Consider the following 22,361-nt stretch of genomic DNA (forward strand, 5'->3'; position numbering starts at 1 on the left):
CACATATCACCAACCCAATAATAACAAATAAATGCATCTAAAATTATATGCTATGCATTCTAACATTATTTTTTAATGATAAAATTAATCTATAATTTTTATGTAATAAATAAACAATCGAGTCACCAAAATTTAGGTATCAACACTCTCAAGTACCAACCATGATCTTCCTCCTACAACAACAGCAAATCTACAAACGTTGGTTGTCGGGCCTAAAAAAAACCTTACTCATTCAACATTCAAGATCGGTCACATTCACATTCAGATCCCCATATCGAGAAACAGGGAATGTAAAGATCAGTCACATTCACATCCCTAGATCCCCATTTCTCCCCCGATGTATTTTTCATTAAACTGCATCATAATATTAGTGAGATACCAACTTTATGATCCGATTCATTGTCGTGCTGATGAAAGCAAACAACCGAAAGGAAAAGAGCCAATACTGAAAGATCAGATCGCTATTTTAGTCCATGAAGTAGACTCATACACATTTACACGGACGGGAATAGAAAAACACATCCCGATAGCTCTCGATATGAAAACATTACGGGAGACAGCAACGGAAGGAAGACGGAAAAACAATGAAAAACTGTGTTTTACACATCGAAACCACCACTGGTTCCGGCCTGGTCCATGACGCCCGCCAACGTGTCCCACACATTGCATCCTGCTGAAATCGCCGCGGATTCAGGTAACCCTCCAGCGGAGGACCGTGTCCCTGGGGTGGGGGAGCATATCCTTGGGGCGGGTAGTAGACTTGCGGCGGGTAGTAGACCTGCGGCGAAGGACCGTGTCCTTGGGGGTGGGGAGCATATCCTTGGGGTGGGTAGTAAACCTGCGACGGAGGACCGTGTCCCTGGGGGTGGGGAGCATATACTTGGGGTGGGTAGTAGACCTGCGGCGAAGAAGCATATCCTTGGGGTGGGTAGTAGACCTGCGGCGGAGGACCGTGTCCATGGGGGTGGGGAGCATATCCTTGGGGTGGGGAATAGACCTGCGGCGGAGGACCTTGTCCCAGGGGGTGGGGAGCATATCCTTGGGGTGGGGAGTAGACCTGCGGCGGAGGACCTTGTCCCTGGGGGTGGGAGCATATCCTTGGGGTGGGGAGTAGACCTGCGGCGGAGGGCCGTGTGCCTGGGGGTGGGGAGCATATCCTTGGGGTGGGTAGTAGACCTGCGGCGGAGGACCGTGTCCCTGGGGGTGGGGAGCATATCCTTGGGGTGGGGAATAGACCTGCGGCGGAGGACCTTGTCCCTGGGGGTGGGGAGCATATCCTTGGGGTGGGGAGTAGACCTGCGGCGGAGGGCCGTGTGCCTGGGGGTGGGGAGCATATCCTTGGGGTGGGTAGTAGACCTGCGGCGGAGGACCGTGTCCCTGGGGTGGGGAGCATATCCTTGGGGTGGGAGTAGACCTGCGGCGGAGGGCCGTGTGCCTGGGGGTGGGGAGCATATCCTTGGGGTGGGTAGTAGACCTGCGGCGGAGGGCCGTGTGCCTGGGGGTGGGGAGCATATCCTTGGGGTGGGTAGTAGACCTGCGGCGGAGGACCGTGTCCCTGGGGGTGGGGAGCATATCCTTGGGGTGGGGAGTAGACCTGCGGCGGAGGGCCGTGTGCCTGGGGGTGGGGAGCATATCCTTGGGGTGGGTAGTAAACCTGCGGCGGAGGACCCAGGGGAGCATATCCTTGGGGTGGGTAGGGAGCATATCCTTGGGGTGGGTAGTAGACCTGCGGCGAAGGACCGTGTCCCTTGGGCTGGGTAGCATATCCTTGGGATGGATAGGGAGCATATTCTTGAGGTGGGGAGTAGACCTGCGGTGGAGGACTGTGTCCCTGGGGGTGGGAGCATATTCTTGGGGTGGGTAGTAGACCTGCGGCGAAGGACCGTGTCCCTGGGGCTGGGGAGCATATCCTTGGGGTGGGTAGGGAGCATATTCTTGAGGTGGGGAGTAGACCTGCGGTGGAGGACCGTGTCCCTGGGGCTGGGGAGCACATCCTTGGGGTGGGTAGTAGACCTGCGGCGAAGGACCGTGTCCCTGGGGCTGGGGAGCATATCCTTGGGGTGGATAGTAGCCCTGGGGTGGGAAACCCTGCAGCGGAGAGTACGCCGCCGCCGAGTGCATCGGCAGCGGCGGGCGCTCAGCCTTTAGGTCGCCGAACTTGTAAGAAAACTTCAGGACGCCCTTGATCTCGTCGCCGGACGGCAACCGCACGCGGTAGGCCGCCACCTCCGGCATCCCGTCACCGCCGGGCTGATCGAGCAGCTGCTTCACTGGCACCTTGACGACCACGACCTCCCCGTGGCTCCGGCCAGTCTTCTCGGCCTTGATCTTGAACTTGAGTGTCAGGTGTCCAGCGCGGGCCGCGGCCTCGTCGAAGGTGAAGCAGAAGGGGTGTTCCCACCTGGGATCGGTGCCGCCATCCTTGTGGACGGGGCTATGCTGCTTCTCCTCGTGGCGCTTGACGCCATCACAGAGGGAGACGATGACGTAGGGGTTCATGCTGCGGAGAATGCGGAAGAAGTTGGCGTCCTCGAGGTCCTCGGCCCAGATCGACGTCACCCTCAGGCAGCTCCACGCCATGTCTGCGCTCGAAACCTTGAAGAAGATCTAAAACAAAAACCTTGAAGAAGATCTAAAACAAACTCACGACAGGTGAAGAAGAAGATCAAGATGGAAACTGACGATTTGATCTGAGAGGTGCAGACCGAGGTTTGCAGACGGGTGTATATATAGATCTCGAAAGGATTTTTTATGTATATATATTATTTCTTGAGGGGATTAGAATAAGTGACCGATGACTACGACCTGCAATTCTTTTTTCCCATTGGAACATGCACCGGTCGCGATAACAACCAAAATCCCAACACCTGTACGTTAGGTTTTTCTAATCTCCCATTAGTCGCCTCTGACCTTGACCATACGAAGAGGGGCAGCCGCCGCATGCTTCAGACCAGGAAAAGTCTGAGAAATTTGGTCGATTGCTTCAATGATATCGACACTCACTGGATGCTTTTATTATTAAGTGCCCATATCGTCTTCTCTATCTGAAATCTCAGTGCTTCATGTTGTCGTTCATGATTTTGGTTGATGCTGGTTTCATGGACTACTGTAAGAACCATGAAGCTAATCACTTGATTCTTTTTCATTACCGTGCTGGAATTGTGGCTGGCTGCAGAAAATTGATTATCATTTGCTGTGCCTTGCTCTTCTTTTTTAAGTTTGATAGTCGACAACATTGATTTGTTACTTACCAAAAAAAAAACACATTGACTTGTTCTGTCCGCAGAAAATAAATAATCATGGTTTTCTCTCTGGGTGAACAATTTTCTGGACAGTTCCTCTAGATCCTCGTCGATAGCATTCTGAGAATCACAGCGGAGGCTGCAAACAATTGCTTCAAACCAGGATCTTTTGATTCGCACGTCTAAACTCTTTCATACTTGGGAAAATATAGGATGCTAGCTGCATTAATACTAGCATATCTAAGCTCAATCTGTTTCTTCATGCTAACAGGTATTTGAGGTCATGGGGAAGTACTCTTGCCCTCGCATACAGCCACTCGCGCCCTGAGAAGGTTTTTCCTCTGCATTGCATTTACTCTGTCGAGATTACACTCCCAGGCGATTTCTTCTCGTTGCCCTGATCTTCGTGTCACTTGGAGATTACTGGATTGGTACTTAGTAGATCTTTCTATTGTTGAAGAAAGAGATTGATTGGTTTTACGAAGGTGTTGCCTTTGTCATATACCCAGACCGTACGTCGGAGAAACTTTTTTCATGCCACTATCAATGACTTATGTGTCATAGTTACCTTGAACTTCGACCGGGCAAATGGTAGTTGCTTAAGCAGTGAGCTGTGAATGCAGTTTGCCATAATATGATCATGGCAAATTTGTCAACAGTGGAATTTCAATGAGAAAATAGTCTCATTTAGTTAGCAAAGTGTTATCAGTCTCCTCAAATTTATGATCAAGATAATTTGCTAAATATGTTTAGGATGATCATAGTCTTAAGCCTTATTCCGAAAGCATAAATGTTGGAAATTGCAGAAGCACGTGTGTGCAAGTGTATGTGAAATATGGCTAGGGAATAAACGATGAAAAAGACTTCTATTATGATAGTTGGTAGTATAAAAAGAGGAGACTTTCTAGTTTTCTACATCATAGAACAAACATCCACAACTCCTATTTAATATAAAATTTCAGCTTGCTTCTCTGTCTTCTGCTCGTTGTGGCTAGTCAAAGTCCAAGTTGGACTTTGCCACTTTTGTTGACTTTTGTTTACTTTTCTTTTGCCAACTTGGACAATTGTCGGTGCCAACTACAAAAGAGTACGACTTCTTCTTCTTTTCCTCCTCATTGGACTTTGCTTTCCTTTTCTTCTTTTTCCAATCCGCTCGTTCCTTCTTCCTTATTTCTCTGCGGGTTGTTGGCGCCAACTACAAAAAGAGTACAAAACTTTTTCTTTTCGTCCTCATTTGCCGACTTGAAGCAAGTTGTTGCCCCGACTTTTTCCTTCTCCGTTAAGCATGCGTAATTCTTAAGCATGTGTAGGCTAGTGTGTTCTAGGGCTTTCCAAAAATGGATCACTTTTTAACAATAAATAATAGTCCCGCTACAATCATCACAATTAATAGAGATATCAACGAATTTGTCTCAATCAATAATATCGGTTTCCTCTAATCAACAACGATACCTATGTGCTTTGCTATTGTGGCTTGAAATGTCCTCTACAAACATCAAAGACGAAGAAGAATCAAGGAAGAAGTTATCACGATTGCTCGAAATACAAGATTGGGGAAAGTTGCACTTTTTTTTTGGGTTGATATAGAAATTAGTCAATCGACAAGAAATGTGTCAAAAAATTTTAACCAGAGCAATGTAAAAAAAAAAAAATCATTTTGTTGAGCCATAAGGGGGATGATGTCAATTCATGGCTACTGAAGTCAGAGCCCTCAACGCACTATTGAATGTGTCAAACAAGGCATGACAAAGTTAAAGAAACAAAATCCAACAATTAAGATAATGTTGGTGGTTGCATCGTTGGTTTTTATAGTAACTCTAGGAAACATGTTATTTGATAATTTTGAAGATGAATGATGTAATGAGCTTGTTGAAAAGTGTGTCGGTATAAATTTTGTTATGTAAGCTGCTTTAGTAGATGTTTTGTAATTGTCCACATGGATTATGAATATAAATGAAGTGCAAGTTATACAAATAGCCATCCAAAAAAAGTTCAAATTTGATCAGTATCTTGCACAACAACATTTTCAAGCAATAGACAAAGACTCGTAATAGGCATTAGCACCAAGCCAGTCTAGTCCACATTTACACTAGTCCGATAGACAAACAAATGTAACTAAGCAAGCATAGTACCCAAAGCCTCTGATATCTCGGCAGTGATCAAAACATACAACACAACTCATGTTGGAAGTTTATTTGTGAAACAAACTAAGTGTGTGTTTCCTTATCCGACATGGGAAAAGTGAGAGAAAGTGGGTCAGTTAAGTGTGTTTAAAGAAAATATTAGGTGTGGGTTAGACCTCACCATACATGTGCGTAAATAATTATGCACTTAGCACTAACCCTTTTGTTTTTTATTTTATTTCATACGGTTATGTTATTAATCTTTATTAGTTCAAAGGTTGTTTTTGTTTATACTCGTTCAGTTTCCCACTTTTCCCAAAGAGTTGCATTTGTTCATTATGCAATTTCGTCCGAACGGATACATTTGTTCATTTTACAATTTTTTTTTTTCGAAGAGATACATTTGTTTACTAAACCTTTCGCAAAAAGTTGCATTTGTTCTTTAAGACTGATATATATGTCAGTTTTTTTTTAGATTAATGAGTATGAGATCATTTTTTAGTCTTCTTTCCAAAACTACAGTCTTCTTTTCAATTGTTTTCTAGAGAGACCTTGAGGAAATACTAAAATTGCTACTAGTAATCTCATTTGAGATTTTGTTGTATCATGGAGAAAATATACCTATGATCATTAGCAACTTTATAGGGTAATTAAATTCTTAAAGAAAGTGATATCATGCCTTAAAAGTCCGATTTGATTGCTCTATTGATTCGAAATTATATTTTTCCAACAAGTCATACCTCGTATAGGTGAGTGTTGCGAGTCCCGGCTTCTGAGATTTCTTGCTTTAATTGAAGAGACAACAGCTTCTCCTTGTTGAGCAAAGATTCTAGTTCTTATTTCTCTGCCTTACGGTTGCCAAGAGATTTTCTGCAGTTCCTTCGTTTCTTGATTTCTGTCCAGAACATAAATGAGATACACGAGGAAATACAAAAGGCAGAATACATTGCTTAAGAAACAAACGCAACAAACTGGGCAATCCAAGGGAAAGATAGTGCACATGGTAGGAATTCTCAATGGATCAGAAGGTAGTGGACCTATACATACCTTGAGATACAAATTTCTATCATACATGTATAAGAATTTATCAAGAATACAGATCAAGTGAACAATCAATAACTTAAACGACTTGACAAACTTGGAAATCAAAGGGCCAAAAGGATGCACGTATACGACATCTGAATGCATCATAATGCAGTCAAACTACTCAGCCTTAGAAAGCAAATGCCTCGAGTCACAAAGGACTTTCGATTGCTTTTGCTGGTAATGTCGATTTGTGGCTCGGTTTATGAACATTAACCTGGAAAGCTAATCGCGTTAGAATGAAAGAGGAAAATCCATATCAAACACATAAAACACATAAAATATAACCAACCTCACTGTTGTAACGCCCATTATATCCTCTAAAAGATACGATGAGACCTTCACCATTATAGGAGCTTACAACCAAACTCAAACCCTGCCATCAAAGAGCCAGACAATGATTTCATAATTGCAGTGCTAAAGACTTTTTTTTTTTTTTGGGGGGTTTTTTGCGCTAAAAAAGTGCTACAAACTTGAAAGTGTGTATATCCCCGAGAATTCCATAAGAAAAAAGTACACTCGTCGTCTTCGGTAAGCATACATATGACCACACAGACGAGGAAAAAATGTCGGTAGGGTGAAACGTACCTCACTAGCAACTGAAACGCGCCCTTCAACAGTGGTCACAACAGAGCAAACTAGTGTAGACATGTTCAGGACAATGGTTTCTGACACCCCTGCAAGAAGTTCAAAGAAAGAGGTGAAATTTCAGGCAAGAATAAAGCATACAGACGCAAATAATACCGGCATCGGAAAAACTCTCAAACAAGCAATTACAACTTCTAATGCAACAAAATTGGTAAAAAGAATTAGTATTCCTGTCCTTAAACTATAAGGTTTGTCAATGTACTGTTTTCTGCGGCAAACGAGTTACCTCATGCAGAGTCTGTCATCAACCTTGCTTCACAAAAATGAAAGGTTCTTGTGTCACCTAAAGACATCCATGTAACATTCCATAAGCACTCTGACCCAAAGCATGAGCGTATCTTCAATGAAACTGTCGTACGATGTGATTGGTCACCTAATTCTCTTCATCCCAACATTGCCCAACGTGGAAGAGCACTTTCGAAATTTTCCTAATCTTGAACCGACAAGTCCTAATCTCAATCGCATGGATCACGCCCATTCTCTTCGTTAAAAATTTTGAATGTGTGTGTGGAAGCATGGTTTTGGTATTAATTATAGTTTTTGGTTGGTGATGTGTACAAGTATATGATATAATTTATAGAGGATGAATAAGAGATAAACTAGGATAATTTGAGGATATAGGATATGGGATATGAAAAATGAAACAAACTAGTATGATGGAGGTGTTGGTGCTCACTCTCCATATGGTCATGGTGGAAGTCTAAGACCTCTCACGGTGGAGTGTTTTCCGGTGGAGGGTTCACCTCTCAGACAAGGTAGAGATTTCACCTCACATAGCCAAATGATTAACTTTTATTCTACCGACTTAAGAGTACAAAAATTAATATAAAATTTAAGTTTGCTTCTTTGTCTTCTGCTTGTTGCGGTCAATCAAAGTTCTCGTTAGACTTTGCGTTCCTTTTCATCTTTCTTCCAATCTTCTCATCGCTTCTTCCTTACTCTCCATTTTCTATTCTCTGCGGCTCCTTTTGTTGACTTTAGTTTACTTCTTTAACTTGACTTCTTGCAGCCCACGTAGTCTTGTTGCCCACGTAGTCTTGATCTTTCTTTCTTCATGGTTAAGCAGTCTCTGTTGACTTATTTTCAACATTTCTCTTTTTCACCGCCTCAGCCTCTCTCGGACTTCTTTTTATCTTTCTTCACATGTTTCCCATACACGCAGACTTCTCTAGCTTATTCTAGAATTTTCTTTTTCAACTTGGTTTTAGCTTGCTTGCATCTGTGAATCTTCTAGGTTAGCTAGCAACCTCCATTCTCAACAATTCTAGATAATCTTCAACATGGATGTTGCTACGAAGGTTCTTACCTTCATGATTAAGTTATAATTTCTAGATAGTTTTAAAAAATGAATCACAATTTCCAACACTCTTTTTCTTCGACTCGTGAAAAAAGGAAATCCGCAACACTATTTTACTTGAAATGTCAGTACCAAAAGTTAAGTAATCAACAAGTCTTGCAGATTCTTACCACTCTTATTGTCGTCACCATCACCAACTATAAACCAATTCTCTCCAATAGTTACACCTGCATGTCCAGGCCTCGGAGTAGGCATATCACCTTGCTGTGTGGGTCTTGACCATTCCATCTAGTAAAACCCCTCCGCCTAACGTTATGAGATATATTCTAAAATGAAGCAAGATGCCGTCTAGACAGAGAGAAGTGATCTTACAGTTTGCAAATCGGGGACATGCAGATCATTAAAACAAGTAGCGTGTGAATCCCACCGGGAATGAGGAGATAACGCTCTGCATCACCGCAGCAGCATGATCAGACCTTGGGGAGGGAGGAACACCCCCGTGTCCTCGTCCTTTTCTTATAGAAAAGAAATTCCCGTTACGTGATTTACTTTTGTCTATTCAATGATGTTTTAATAATTTGCGGCGTATATCGGGAAAAAGAAAAATAAAAAGAGCGATGGAAATGAAAAGAGAAGAGGTCGGAAAGCGTGGGGGCGCTGGATGGAGGATGCGCGTACATTCCGCTTTTTCTTCTCCTTGTCGCATAAGAATAAAAGGCGATCGAGACGTGCTATTTATGACGTCACGCCCAAAAGCAATCTCTCTCTTTTTACTTCGGTGCTCCTCTGGAAATTCCCAGAAAAAGTCAATTACTCCTTTCTTTCCCTCTTTTTTAAACTTATCTGTGCTTGGTCATGTATGATAAATTCAACTCCAAATCAATCTTTAATTGAATAGAGAGATAGATATATCATTGCCATTTATCCCAAATTTCAAATATGCTTGTTATGAAACTTTTTGTTAAGAGCATGTCTAGTAACTATCTTGTTTTTGTATTTTTTTTGTTTTTTTATCTTCCGAAATAGCAATATGACAGAAATCCGTTTGGTAACATTAACTAATTTTTCTATTCTTTGAAATAGAAAAATGTTTAGAGAATAGATTGAGTCTATATGAATAGTTTCTTATTTTCTGCGAATTTCATAAAAAAGTAAAGAAAAAAAGATTTTGCTGATTTTTTCTGCCTTCTTCACAAAAATTTTGCGATATAATCCGGCGCTTCCTTGCCCACTTTTTTCAGGAAAGAAATTCCTTTTGTCTATCCAGTGATTATATATCAAATCTTTTTTTTTCTTTTTTCTTATGTCATTCGAGTTAATACGAGTTTGTTCCGGATTGCTTCAAAGGCGCGGGGGAATTGTTCCGATATTCCGTGAAGTTTTTAAGCATTCGATTAGGCTGGGCATCGTCAGTGGGAAGAACCGATTTGTAGACAGATTTATAGCGGTGAGGCAGAAACGACGGCGCATCTTCGGGATTTTATTTATTTATTTTATTGCTTTTGAGGTAACTATTTAGCCGATTTAATTTATTTGCCTTTGGACGCGGAAACGTAGGCGCTGTTTCCTTTTTTCTGAAGGGTTATATACGCGGTCAACGCGTCGTATTAAGTGACTAAAATATAATCTATACGCGTAGAGGACGAAGTTTCCTATTTTCTGCGAATTTCACCCAAAAAAAGGAAGGAAAAAAAAGAGGTTTGCTGATTTTTTCTGCCTTTTTTGCAAACACTTTGCGAGATATAATAATTCTGGCGCTTCCCCTTCTTCTTTTATTTCAAAAAAGAAATCCCTGTTTCTTGATTTCCTTTTATCAATCCAATGATTATATATCAAATCATATATATATATTGTCGATACAAGATTTTAACTTTCACATCAATTGATGGTGATCGCACAAAATTTAACATGGCATCAGAATACAGGTTGGTTCGGATTCTTTCAAAAGTGCATGGGAATTATTTCACACGCCGCGGAGTTTTTCAAGTATTAAATTAGGTATTTATTTTGTGAATTTCCGCGTTTTTAAACACGAGGAGGAATACATCTCGACGTGTGAGTAGAATATTCGATTTTGTCGTTACTTAATATAATAAATGATTTTTTTAATAATTTGCAGCGAATATCGGGGGGGAAAAAAAAAGAGCGATGCAAATGAAAAGATGGGGTCAGAAAGCGTGGAGGGCTGGACGGAGGATCCGCGTACATTCCGCTTCTTCTTCTTCTTCTTTTCTCTCTCCTTATCGCATAATAATAAAGGCCATCGTGACGTCCTATTTATGACGTCACACCCAAAAGCAATCTCTCCCTCTTTTTACTTCGGTGCTCTTCTGGAAATTCCCAGAAAAAGTCAATTACTCCTTTTTCTTTTTTTCTCTTTTCAATGCTTGGTCGCGTATGATAAATTCAACTCCAGTTTAATTTTTTTTTAAATCAGTCTTTAATTGAATAGAGATAGATAAATCAGTGCCACTTATCCCTAATTTCATGTCATCTATTAAACCGTTTGCTCATCAATTAACTAATGAAAATCTACTAAAACATAGCATAACATGTAATGTCTAACTAAATAAATATCAAAGAGCAGAGCCTAGCGATTTGACGGCAAACTTAAAAAGCCACCCACAGACATTGATTTCTTAAATATTAGCTTAAAATGGAAAAAAAAAAAAAAAAAAAACTCTAATTTTCTAGATTCAAGGCTTCCCGCGTTGTGCTTAAGGAAAATTAGGGTTGAATTCCTTTCTTCAAGTCATAGTTAAGTAGTATTTTGGTTTTGAATGATTCTATGTCTCTCTTTGTGAGCCTGGTAGGTTTATTGTACAGATAATGCAGTGGGCAAAAACAATCATAATCCATAAATTACGTGAAAAAAGTTATAATCGGATAACGTATGCTTGGCATGGTTTATTAGATTAAAGCCGCCCCGATAACCCACGCCCGCTTTATTCCGGTGTCCCAATGAAGATTAGTTGCTTTCTGGGAGCTCTTTAGCTGGACATCCGAAGCCTCCTTTATTCTAAAATTCCAACTGATGATCGATACCCGCTGCTACTTCAATTGCTAGCTGACATGTTCTCCAATCAATTCGATGATTAAATGAAATTTGGCTTAGTTGATAAATTTCTACTGAAAATTTAATAATAAATGAGGAAATCAATCAACATATTACATGAAAAGAGATGTCGAACTTTGTTTATCAAGGTATAATTCACTCCTTGTGTAGAATAATTCTACACCAATTGCATCATTGATTATGCTAATATACCTCGATTACTCACCGACCTCTGGTCCATAACACCATGTGCTTAGCGACCTTTTAGCCACGCCTCGAATTCTAAACGAAGAAAGATTGGGACGAAGCAAAGTGCTTGCCCGGCCTTAGCGGCGAAGTAACAGCCGGCCCCAACTTCCAATTTGCTCACTGCATCCTTCCTGAATGTGCATGGGAACTCCTGGACGCCACAGACCTCGGGCAGGTCGTCTCGATGCTAGCCTGAATGGCCAGCTTTCCTCTCGACAAAGAATAAGATTGACGATGTACCGACACCATGCGCACCTTTTCCTTCCCCGGAGGGAGACTTGATCAGCATTCGGCAAGAAACATTCGGTCGGTCGATACGAGAAAGTTCAATCACAATTAAACAGAACCAAATCCAATGCTAAGGAAAAATGCCAGCATAGATTTGTATTATAGTGAAGTCACAAAGATGAATGTCAAAAAGGGAAAAAAAAAAAAGTAATTGACACTGTAGATGCCTGATAGCTATAATATTTTTAACTTAATATACTCAATAATAGCTAAAGAGGCAACGACAAGCTATATTTCTCTCTCTCTCTCTGTTCACATTACATAGCCCCGACTCAACCCAAATTTAGCAAAAAAACTAAATCTACAACAAATTCATGCAAAAATCTTAGGCATCGCCTTTTTATTCTCTTAATATAAAGAACAGGGTTATAAATGGGCGAAAAAGAAGAAAAAAATCTTTGGTAAAACCCGTCGATGCTGTGGACGACTACAAAAGTTTCAGACATCATCGACTTTTGGGCTTGGAGGTGCTCCAGTGATCCAAGTCCACACTCCGCCAGAGTTCTGCCTCTGCTTTGCCATTAGCGCGGCTTGTTCAGAAGCGGCCTTCTGTCGCTGGAGGAGTTCGAGCTCCTTCTGCAATGTCTCCATCATTTGTAGCTTCTGCCTTAATTCTGCCACATCGACCTGCCAGAACATATTGAGCGCTACATAAGTGAATAACATAGTAGCCTTATGAATTTCGACTGTAAATCAAAAGCCTATTTCTCATGCAGCAGCCACAACTCTGATTGGCTTAAGTGCCTATGTCAGTGTCAATGCGGAGTTCAGCCTACAAGGTGAAAACCAAATCCTATTCCACGCCCCCTCTCCTGCAATGCCTGTTCTACATTCAGGGTCAATTTATATCTATAAAGAAGCATAGTTAACACAAGTTGGGGAATTCTTGGGAACCATTGCGATGAACAACGCAAGGTGAAACCGCATTCGGATATTGTAATAAATGTACAGCAGAGGCATCAAATCGCCTGTCAGAACTTTACTATTAGTTCTAAAGCCAAGAAGAACTAATCCCGTGCAGAACAAGGAAAGTGGAGTTTCTAAGAACCAGCAAGCACCTCAAGTTTGAAACACCTCGACTGCTCTGTGGCAAGTTGACCCCGCACGGACTGAAGCTCCTGCATGTGCAGTTGAAATATGTTAAGCCCTGGAGCTCTTCTATTTTCAAGGCAGAGGGCATTCTTAAACATTAAACCTGAAGATTCTCCGAGATGTTCGAGTTGGTAAACAAAGCCTGTGATATCTCAGCCGTGATCAAAACATACAAAGCAAGTCATACCTTGTATAGATCGGTGTTGCGAGTCTCAGCTTCTGAGATTTCCTGCTTTAATTGAAGAGACAACAACTTCTCCTTGTTGAGTGAAGATTCTAATTCTTCTTTCTCCGCCTTGAGGGTTGCCAAAAGATGTTCTGCAGTTCCCCCATTTCTTGATTTCTGTCCAGAATATAAATGAGTAACACAAAGAAATACAAAAGGCAGAATGCATTGCTTAAGAACAAAGCAACAAACTTGGAAATCCAAGGGAAAAACAGTGCACATGGTAGGACTTCTCAATAGATCAGAAGGTAGTGGACCTCTACATATCTCAAGATACAAATTCCTATTGCAGAATTATTTCAAATCAAAATGATATCATACATGTATAAGAACTTATCAAGAATACAGATCAGTTGTACAATCAATAACTTAAACAACTTGACAAGCTTGGAAATCAAAGGGCCAAAAGGATGCACACATAGGACATCCGAATGCATCAGAAGGAAGTCAACCTCTAATGCCTTAGAAAGCAAATTTCTCGAGTCACTTTAAATAACAAGGATTTCCTATATGTATAAGAGCTTGTCAGGCATTTGATCAAATAGGATTGACATCACTAATACATAAAAATAATAGATAGATTAGTATGATGCGCTGTCACATGCTCAGTTTACAACTTATTCCTGCTAGCTTATATGATACTAACAAAAACGCAATATAAAGATGAAATTTCATATAAAAGAGATAGTCAACGTCAATTACCCTGGGATCTTTCTCAATATTGTCCACAACAAATTCTCTTCTTCCATCTTGGACCGCTTCAACCTCTGACTCCAAGTCTCTGGTAGCATTTGTTGCATTGTGCACAGCAGAAACACTATCAGGCAAAGGACTTTCAATTGCTTTTGCTGGTAATGTAGATTTGTGGCTTGGTTTAAGAACATTAACCTGAAAAACTGATCTCGTTAAAATGAAAGAGGAAAATCCACATCAAACACATTAAACACATAAAATATGGCAGACCTCATTGTTGTAACGCCCATTATATCCTCCAAAAGATACAATGACATCTTCACCATTATAGGTGCTCACAACCAAACTCAAACCCTGTTGTCAAAGAGCCAGACAATGATTTCATTATTGAAGTGCTAAAGACTTTTTCTTTTGGTCAAAGAAAGTGCTAAAAACTTAAAAATATGTATATCCCAAGAATTCCAGAAGAAAAAGTACGCTAGTCGTCTTCGGTAAGCGAACATGTAACCGCACAGATGATGAAAAAAAGTCAGGAAAGTGAAATGTACCTCACTAGCAACTGGAATGCGCCCTTCAACAGTGGTCACAACAGACCAAACTAATGTAGACATGTTCAGAACAATGGTTTCTGATACCCCTGCAAAAAGTTTATAGAAAGAGGTAAAATTCCAGACAAGAATGAAGCATACAAAAGCAAATAATACTGGCATTGGGAATGCTCTTAAACAAGCAAATATAATTTATAATGCGACAGATTTAGTAAAAAGAATTACTAATCATGTCCTTAGACTAGAAAGTTTGTTAATGTACTGTTTTCTGCAGCAAACAAGTCACTTCATGGAGGGTGTGTCATCAATCTTTTCTCAAAATTGAAAGGTTCTCATGTCACCTAAACACTTCCATGTAACAATCCATATGCACTCTGACCTAAAGCATAAGCATATCTTCAATGAAATTGTTGCCCGATATGATTGGTCACCTCATTCTCTTCAATCAAACACTGTCCACCGTGGAAGAGCACTTTCTAAATTTTCCTAATCTTGAACCGACAAGTCCTGATCTCAAACGCAATCATCAGGCCTATTCTCTATTCCTTCAACTCATGGAAAAAGGAAATCTGCGGCACTATTTTACTTTCAACATCAGTACCAGAAGTCACATAATCAACAAAAGTGTTGCAGATCCTTACCACTCTTATTGTCACCACCACCAACTATAAACCAATTTTCTCCAATAGTTACACCAGCATGTCCTGCCCTTGGAGTAGGTATATCACCTTGCTGGGTGGGTCTTGACCATTCCATCTAGTGATACCCCAATGCTTAACATTAGAAAATATATTCTAACATGAAGCAAGATGCCATTTAGACTGAAAGAAGTAATCTTACGGTTTGCAGATCAAGGACATGTAGATCATTAAAACAAGTAGCGTGTGAACCCCCACCGAAAATGAGGAGATAACGCTCTGCATGTACCGCAGCAGTATGATCAGACCTTGGAGAAGGAGGAACACCCCTGTGTCCATCATATTCAGTCAAAATTTATGTAAACTTAAAAGCTGCTTCTGAAGCCAATGCTACATGAATACCAGGAAGTTTCAATATTTAAATTATCAGTATGACTACACTAATCTAGTCAGGAAAAAAGAATTGTTTGCAAGGAAGTTTGTACATTTGTAAGCAAAGCTGGTTCATGAAGAGAATCACTGTATCCTTTTACATGACCTTCAGAATATAAGCAACACATGCAAAGAGGCCCACTAGGAGAAGCAGGAAAATTAATCTAAATGTCTGTGGAGGCATGATAGCTAAAATCTCATCGCTCCCACAGACACACTGAAGAGTAAGGTTTCTCAGCAAATCAGCTGAATAAAATAATCAACTTACGCAGCATCAAATTCATCCCAAGTCATTGTTTCAAGGTCAAGTATATGAAGATCATTCAACAGAGATCTTTTTGCATCTTGCCCACCAAATATCACTAAGCTAGTGCCAACCAGAGTTACCGATTGACCTCCCCGGGACACCTGAAAATGATTGTTTCGGATGTGAGACAACACCAGCAATAGGAACAAAAGGGCATGAAACATAACAAAATAGACACAGAAGTAACCTTCATATTGTCACTCGACAATAGAGGAAACATAAGCCAAAAAGATAACTTGTTGCATAATGCTTTTGCGCATGAGATGAGACATTGATAAAAAATAGGATATTCATACCGGTGGTTTCCCATAAGTCTTCAAGAATGACCAAGTATTAGTTTGTAGATCAAATGCTCTCACTGTCAACCAGAGAGTAGGTAATTTATTAAAAAAGAGAGAAAGAACTTAGAAAAGTTAACTGCAAGATTACGTCAGAAAGTAAACACTATCATGCACTGATCATCCCAATGGTCATTAACAGAAAAACATGCAGAGCAGGAGACAATATCCGGTTTACCCAGAAGTGTGGATCAATCTGATATGTAAGGAAAATGAAACTCGGTAATTACCAGTCCCAGCATGATATAAGGTAGGGAAGGCCTCTATGGAATGTATAGAGTTGGAACAAGATATGTTCATTTGGTCATGTTCTCCACAATATGGTCTAATATGCAGATGCTTAGGTCATATGGGTCATATTCCATGCTAAGTAGAAATGCTCTGAGATGTCATCTAATAAAGTAAGAAACACATATTTCGAAAGTATGAGTCTAGTTGCTATAATGGAACATTGTGAACAGTGATTCTTGGGATCCAAATTGCTACGGTACCACAAAACCTAATTTTGTGTTCCAAATCACGCGATGCCGAGGGACTAGTATACTACAAAGTCAGAGATATGTACTTCTTTCCAATTTACCAAAATGAATTAAATTTGATACCTGAAGAAAACTGTGTATGGATGTAAATATATCGCATAATGTCTTTTGGACAGTAAATGTATCTCAAAGTTGTGCTAGGCTGGTACTATCCTTTATGACCATAAAACAAGATACATACAAATCTAGACTCTAATAGGCACAATGTTTCATTCGAGATTCACACGAGAATGATAGTGGCAGTCTGGAAAACACTACAAGTTCCAGTTTATCAGAATTTCAATAATTTCCTTCTTCCTCTCACTCTTTAGAATTTCTTTAACAATTTTGTCAGTGAATAAATCTAGATGCCTGTACCTTGTATGGTCTCGGTAGGATCTTTTGTGTGTCCAGCAACTGAAATAAGCTTATTTTCCCAAGGTATCTACAAGGACAAGGAACAAAAAGTCATCATCAAAAAAGAATCTACAAGGGCCACAAATATTTGGTCCACCCAGATTTATAAAAGAGTTACATTTTTTGGTCCAAAACATTTAAATACTTCAAAATTTCCTTAGTATTCTCCATTTGGGAGTGGATATTGCTATTCACTTACCAGTGAATGACCAGCACATGGAGCTAAAGGTCTGGAAGGTTGCGACTCTGCTGAATCAACCTCGAACCCTGCCTCTACTCTTGACCAAGCCCAGCTCCTCAAATCCAGAACCTGCATTCATTGTGTCATAGGAAACAAGCTGTAAGGGAAGCTGTGGATGTACACATCCATGGTCTTACATTCACACCAGCAGGTTAGCTTGATAAGACAAAAGGAATCTGTAACACTGAAAAATTCAGGATGTACACTGTGAGATGCGCAAAGCATGTATCGTTAATAATCAATGGATACCACTAGTCCAATCAATTGACTATTAAGGTTACCAGTAAACGAAAAGAAAGAATCTATTCATATGTGCATATAATTTGCTTACATGAAGATCATTTAGGTATCGTCCATTGTGGTTTCCACCATATATGTACATCTTGTCTTCAACGATTGCTGCTCCATGCTGCAGATGGCATAATGATCATGTTCACTATAATTTATTTGTACAGAAGAGATCATCACCATGTCTCACAGAGAGAGAGAGAGAGAGAGAGAGATGTCAACACCTCATAGCGTGCTTTCGGACGTTGACCAGATGTTGGAGGTACAATCCATTGATCATAGACAGCAACTGATCCTAGACTATCAGAAACGGCGTCTTTATCCTGAGTTTCACTCAGGATTCCATTTTCAGTGGATGTAATTTTTGGCTCAGTAGTATAGATCCCATTCTCAACCACCGGGTCAACTTTTTCAGTATGCTGCAAGATATACAAAACAAAACAAATGACGGGCCAATGCAGAGTCATTGGTTTAAAACCAACAAATTAAAAAAAGCTAGCCATATCCATATGCCACATAAACTCTGTCATGTGAAAAGTGAATACATACATACGGGGGATCTGACCCTACTATCTCGAGTGGGGATTGTAAATTTAATTGTTGGTAAGATCAGTCCATATGAGGTGGTCAGATGATGTAGAGTTTAATGCTGGCAGTTACGTAAAAGAGAGACACTGTGATGTAAGTAGAAGAGCAAGCGGTCATGCTGAAGGGTCAAAGTTATGCCTCAAATACTCTGCTGAAAGTTGTAAAAAAGAACACATAATGGTGGCAATACCATGGCCTATCTAGTGCAACATCACATTTATCTAGTCACATAGACTCCCAAATGCCAAACTATCTGGTTGTCCAAATCCCATATTAATGATACTTCAGTTAAAAGATGGTAGAAATGTAAGATGTATGGGATGCTATATCTTCTGAGTTCTACATCACTAATAACAGTCTCCATCCTCAAAAAACCAGCCTATTCTTTCTGTTTAAAGTAAAACTCCTTCAATTTTGCTCATCCACATTATGCAACATGTAAGTGAGAAGCTTGTGGATCATGGAAGGACCATTACGTCGGGATATTATAGTGCGAAATTCAGAAAGGAAGAGTATACTGACATTCGTTTCCACATTAACAACAGGTTCCAAAACAGGTTCAGAAACGTAATTAGATGCTCTTGAGTACCAACCAGGATCTTCCTCCTACAACAACAGCAAATCAACAAACGTTGGCTGTCAAGTCTAAAAAACACCTTACTCATTCAACATTAAAGACAACTAATACTTACTAACCTCCAATATTTTCACAAATAGTCGCATTGCCTCTGTAGATGCCATGTTTCCTAGGCCATTCCAACTGCATAAACATATTGCACTCATCAGAAATCATAGTTTAACCAAAACTAAGTCTACACTCTGCAATCACTTATACAATAGAACTATCAATTGTCACAAGTAGTCCTTGTCCTTATCCTTCTGCGCAAAATTGAAAGTGAAATTCTGTTCTAAACATATAGAACAAATATCGGGTCTGAACAACACTACGATGTCATATATGAAATCTTATAGTTCACAGGATAAAATAAGAAAAGCAAGTGAAGTTATTTTCTTTCTGAAACAGAGGAAAAGAGGAATGACATGAACGCACACAAAATGTGGAAAATTGAGCATTCACCCGAGCTACTTGAAGTTGATTCACTAGTTTTGAGTTTTAATAGTTGAGATCCAAATTAATTAATTTCAGTTACAGCTCTCAAGCTTTCAAGTTTGAGAAGCTTTCCAGCACAAATGCATTATAAACCAAAGTGCAAAAGTAGATAGAAGAACATTCTGGCACTATCCATTACCACATGCGCACTACATCCGACTCAACCACAAATATCACTCTCAAGACATGAACTTAATCGCTGCTTGATTCAACTCATCAAATTGAGAGGGATCAGTATCTCATATAATGAGCACAACGTCAATAATAAGTCCAATCAAGCTAAGGTCATGAATTCCAAAAACAAAATAAATAAATAAATAAATAAAAGTGAATCAGATGAGTTTGCATTAATACATGCTACAGCTCTTGCCTTTACAATAACAATCATATGCAACAAGGGGAGTGATCATGCTTGTATGTGTTTTGAAGAGATAGGAAGGCTGGGGTTGCAGCACAATACAAACCTAGTCCATTTACTTTGCTCGACAGGGTTCCACCCTCTGGGTTTTGGTACAGTACAAGGTCCAATGGTTGCCTGTATCAGATGCATAATCAACGAGGTGTCAACTTGACAAGTTAATTCTGGGCAAAGTATTATCAGGATGTACTGGCAGGAAAGAAAAAATCTAGAAAGTACAAGAAAGTACAAACTTGTGGTAAATAAAACAACTTTTAATTGGACAAATACATTACAGAGACCATCAGAATTTCCCACTCTGCTCACCCGAGGTACCAGAGGCTTAACAACAACTACAAGGCACTTCCTCTTTCATAATTCCAACCTCGTACAAATGAAGGAAACATAAAGGACCATTATTTCCAATTTAAGCCTCTATACCGCCGATATCAGGCAAATCCTCACTACTCTGATATTGATTTCAGGACAGATCGATCTTGACTGCACATGCCTCATCACAAGCTAAGCGCAATCAAAGCATGAACCTATCAGCCCACCCCCCTAACAGTTCACTTCCCAGTGAAGCCATTATGCCATTATAACAGACGGATCAAGGGCTTTCGAATTAGCATCAGCTCAGAAGTTCCAACCAGACGATCGAGAACACATCACGACATACAACTCAATTCTATAGTACAACCGACAACCGAACGACGCGCCGCATTACTCGATTTGCAGAGATCAACTCGAACACCGAATCACGCAAGAACCAAATCACCACGAATTCGAATTTCTACTCCCACAAACGAGCAACCGGCGAAGAGCCGCGACGCGATCTCAATCCCGACGAACGCCCGCGGACTCGAAAACGGCTCGCCCGCACGACATTGGATCCGGGAACCGCGATCGAGACGGGACGCGAATCCGAGACCATGCAGAATTCGAGCACGCGCATCGGGCGGGGCCCCGAGAGAATCGCCGGAATCCGCGCGGGGCGCATCGGATCCGGGCGACGGAAACAAGCGGCATTCGCGGAGGGCGCGCACCTGCTGGTAGAGGCCGTAGAGGAGGAGGGCGGAGTCGTTGGAGAACTTGGAGGTGACGCCCTTGGCGGCGGCGGCGGCGTCGGGAGATCCGTCGAGGCCGGCGTAGGAGGCGGCGGCGTAGAAGCGCTCCGGGTACGCGAGCCCCGAGCTCGCTCGAGCCATCGCCGCCATGGAGGAGCGTCGCGTCGCGTCTCGTCTCCCTCTCGATCGCTCGGATCGGAGCTCTGTCGACGGGGTTCGACGAGAGAGATTTTGAAAGCTTCTGAAGAGCTTTCTCTGTCCGCGATGGAGGAATCGGAAATTTTGCGAAACTGCTTATTATTATTGGAAAATGGGGGCCTTCTTTTTATTTTATTTTTTTTTTTTTTTATTTTTTTTACTTTTCATTATCGGGGAAAATATAAAGAAGTTTTAAAGAAAAATAAAATAATAAAAGTAAAAAAAGTCTAGTGTCGACTGTCGGCTAGGATGTTGAAAGAGGTACGAGGTTTGTCTTCGAGGCGTGGAAGACGTGCTTGCCAATAAGCTGAGTGGAATAAATTTAGCCGATTTTGACTTTTACATCATTTTTTTCTTGATAAAATGATACTCGACTCAATAATTATTACGATAATATCATTTTTAGTTTAATTCGTTAAAATTATGGGAATCACCCATAAAAAATGTGATTTTTGATACATTTGGCATTTAATTTGGATTGAACATTGAAATGCATAAATTAAAAGTAAAAAGAAGATATTTTATATCTCAGTTTCACTTATGACTTAATTATTAAGGCATTAAGATGAAATATATTTTTGACAAATAGACCGACAAATTCATGAATGACTTCCAAGTGAAAATAATTTCCACATTTCCTTCCTGCTCCCTAGGAAAAAGAAAAAGGAAGCTCGAATAATTAATTTGCGACCAATTAACCTCTATTTTTAATGTGTCGTTTTGCTCAATAACAGGAACAGCCATTTAATTATATACAACAAATATTGCAAAACTGAAAAAAGAAGAAGTTAAAACACAGTTTGGTTTTTTGCGAGTTTTGTTATTAGCGTCATGGCGAGTTGCAATTTTGCTTGGACCTTGGCCAGGCGTGCCATGAGTTGACTTTTTGAGTTCGAGCTTGCAAGTGACTCAAAGCCCAGGATCGAGAAACCGCATCTTTTCCCTGTTTTTTTGAAAAAATAAATACGCATAAATATATAACATTTTTCTTATATCGACTTTTTAATTCGACTAATCTCCATGAACATACATGAATCATGTCATTCATTGGTATAAGATGATACTCCATCCAAAGTTTTAGGGCGCGACTTTCAAAATTATTTTTGAGTAGGAGGCAACCCGACTCGAACACGAAGTTAAACTCTTCCCCCTTTTTTTTAACGACCCAAATATTTTGATGGTATAATTGATACCTTCGATTAATCAAAATCTCCAATCTTCTCAATTGGGTAAGTCATATGGTTCGAGAGCACTAGAAGTGGTATGAAGACCGTTTT

The 22,361-nt window shown here is 40.5% G+C and overlaps 2 protein-coding genes across 2 annotated transcripts; both read right to left on the bottom strand.

Moving 5' to 3' along the window:
* Positions 1-690: 690 nt before the first annotated feature.
* Positions 691-2,580, bottom strand: LOC104435115 (extensin-2). The gene has a single exon (XM_010047925.2). The coding sequence runs from the start codon at positions 2,578-2,580 to the stop codon at positions 691-693; it is 1,890 nt and encodes a 629-aa protein (XP_010046227.2).
* A 9,556-nt stretch (positions 2,581-12,136) lies between these two features.
* Positions 12,137-21,166, bottom strand: LOC104432295 (acyl-CoA-binding domain-containing protein 4). The gene is made up of 18 exons (XM_010044764.3): positions 20,866-21,166; positions 19,887-19,957; positions 19,008-19,071; positions 18,834-18,917; positions 17,948-18,142; positions 17,767-17,844; positions 17,394-17,504; positions 17,156-17,222; positions 16,218-16,279; positions 15,883-16,022; positions 15,385-15,511; positions 15,186-15,300; positions 14,545-14,633; positions 14,267-14,350; positions 14,006-14,191; positions 13,265-13,420; positions 13,044-13,103; positions 12,137-12,612 (listed from the first exon to the last, which is right to left on the bottom strand). The coding sequence occupies exons 1-18, from the start codon at positions 21,034-21,036 to the stop codon at positions 12,424-12,426; spliced, it is 2,049 nt and encodes a 682-aa protein (XP_010043066.2). The 5' UTR covers positions 21,037-21,166; the 3' UTR covers positions 12,137-12,423.
* Positions 21,167-22,361: the final 1,195 nt, after the last annotated feature.

This window comes from Eucalyptus grandis, chromosome 2, assembly GCF_016545825.1.
Source record: "Eucalyptus grandis isolate ANBG69807.140 chromosome 2, ASM1654582v1, whole genome shotgun sequence".
In the NCBI taxonomy this organism is placed as follows: Eukaryota; Viridiplantae; Streptophyta; class Magnoliopsida; order Myrtales; family Myrtaceae; genus Eucalyptus; species Eucalyptus grandis.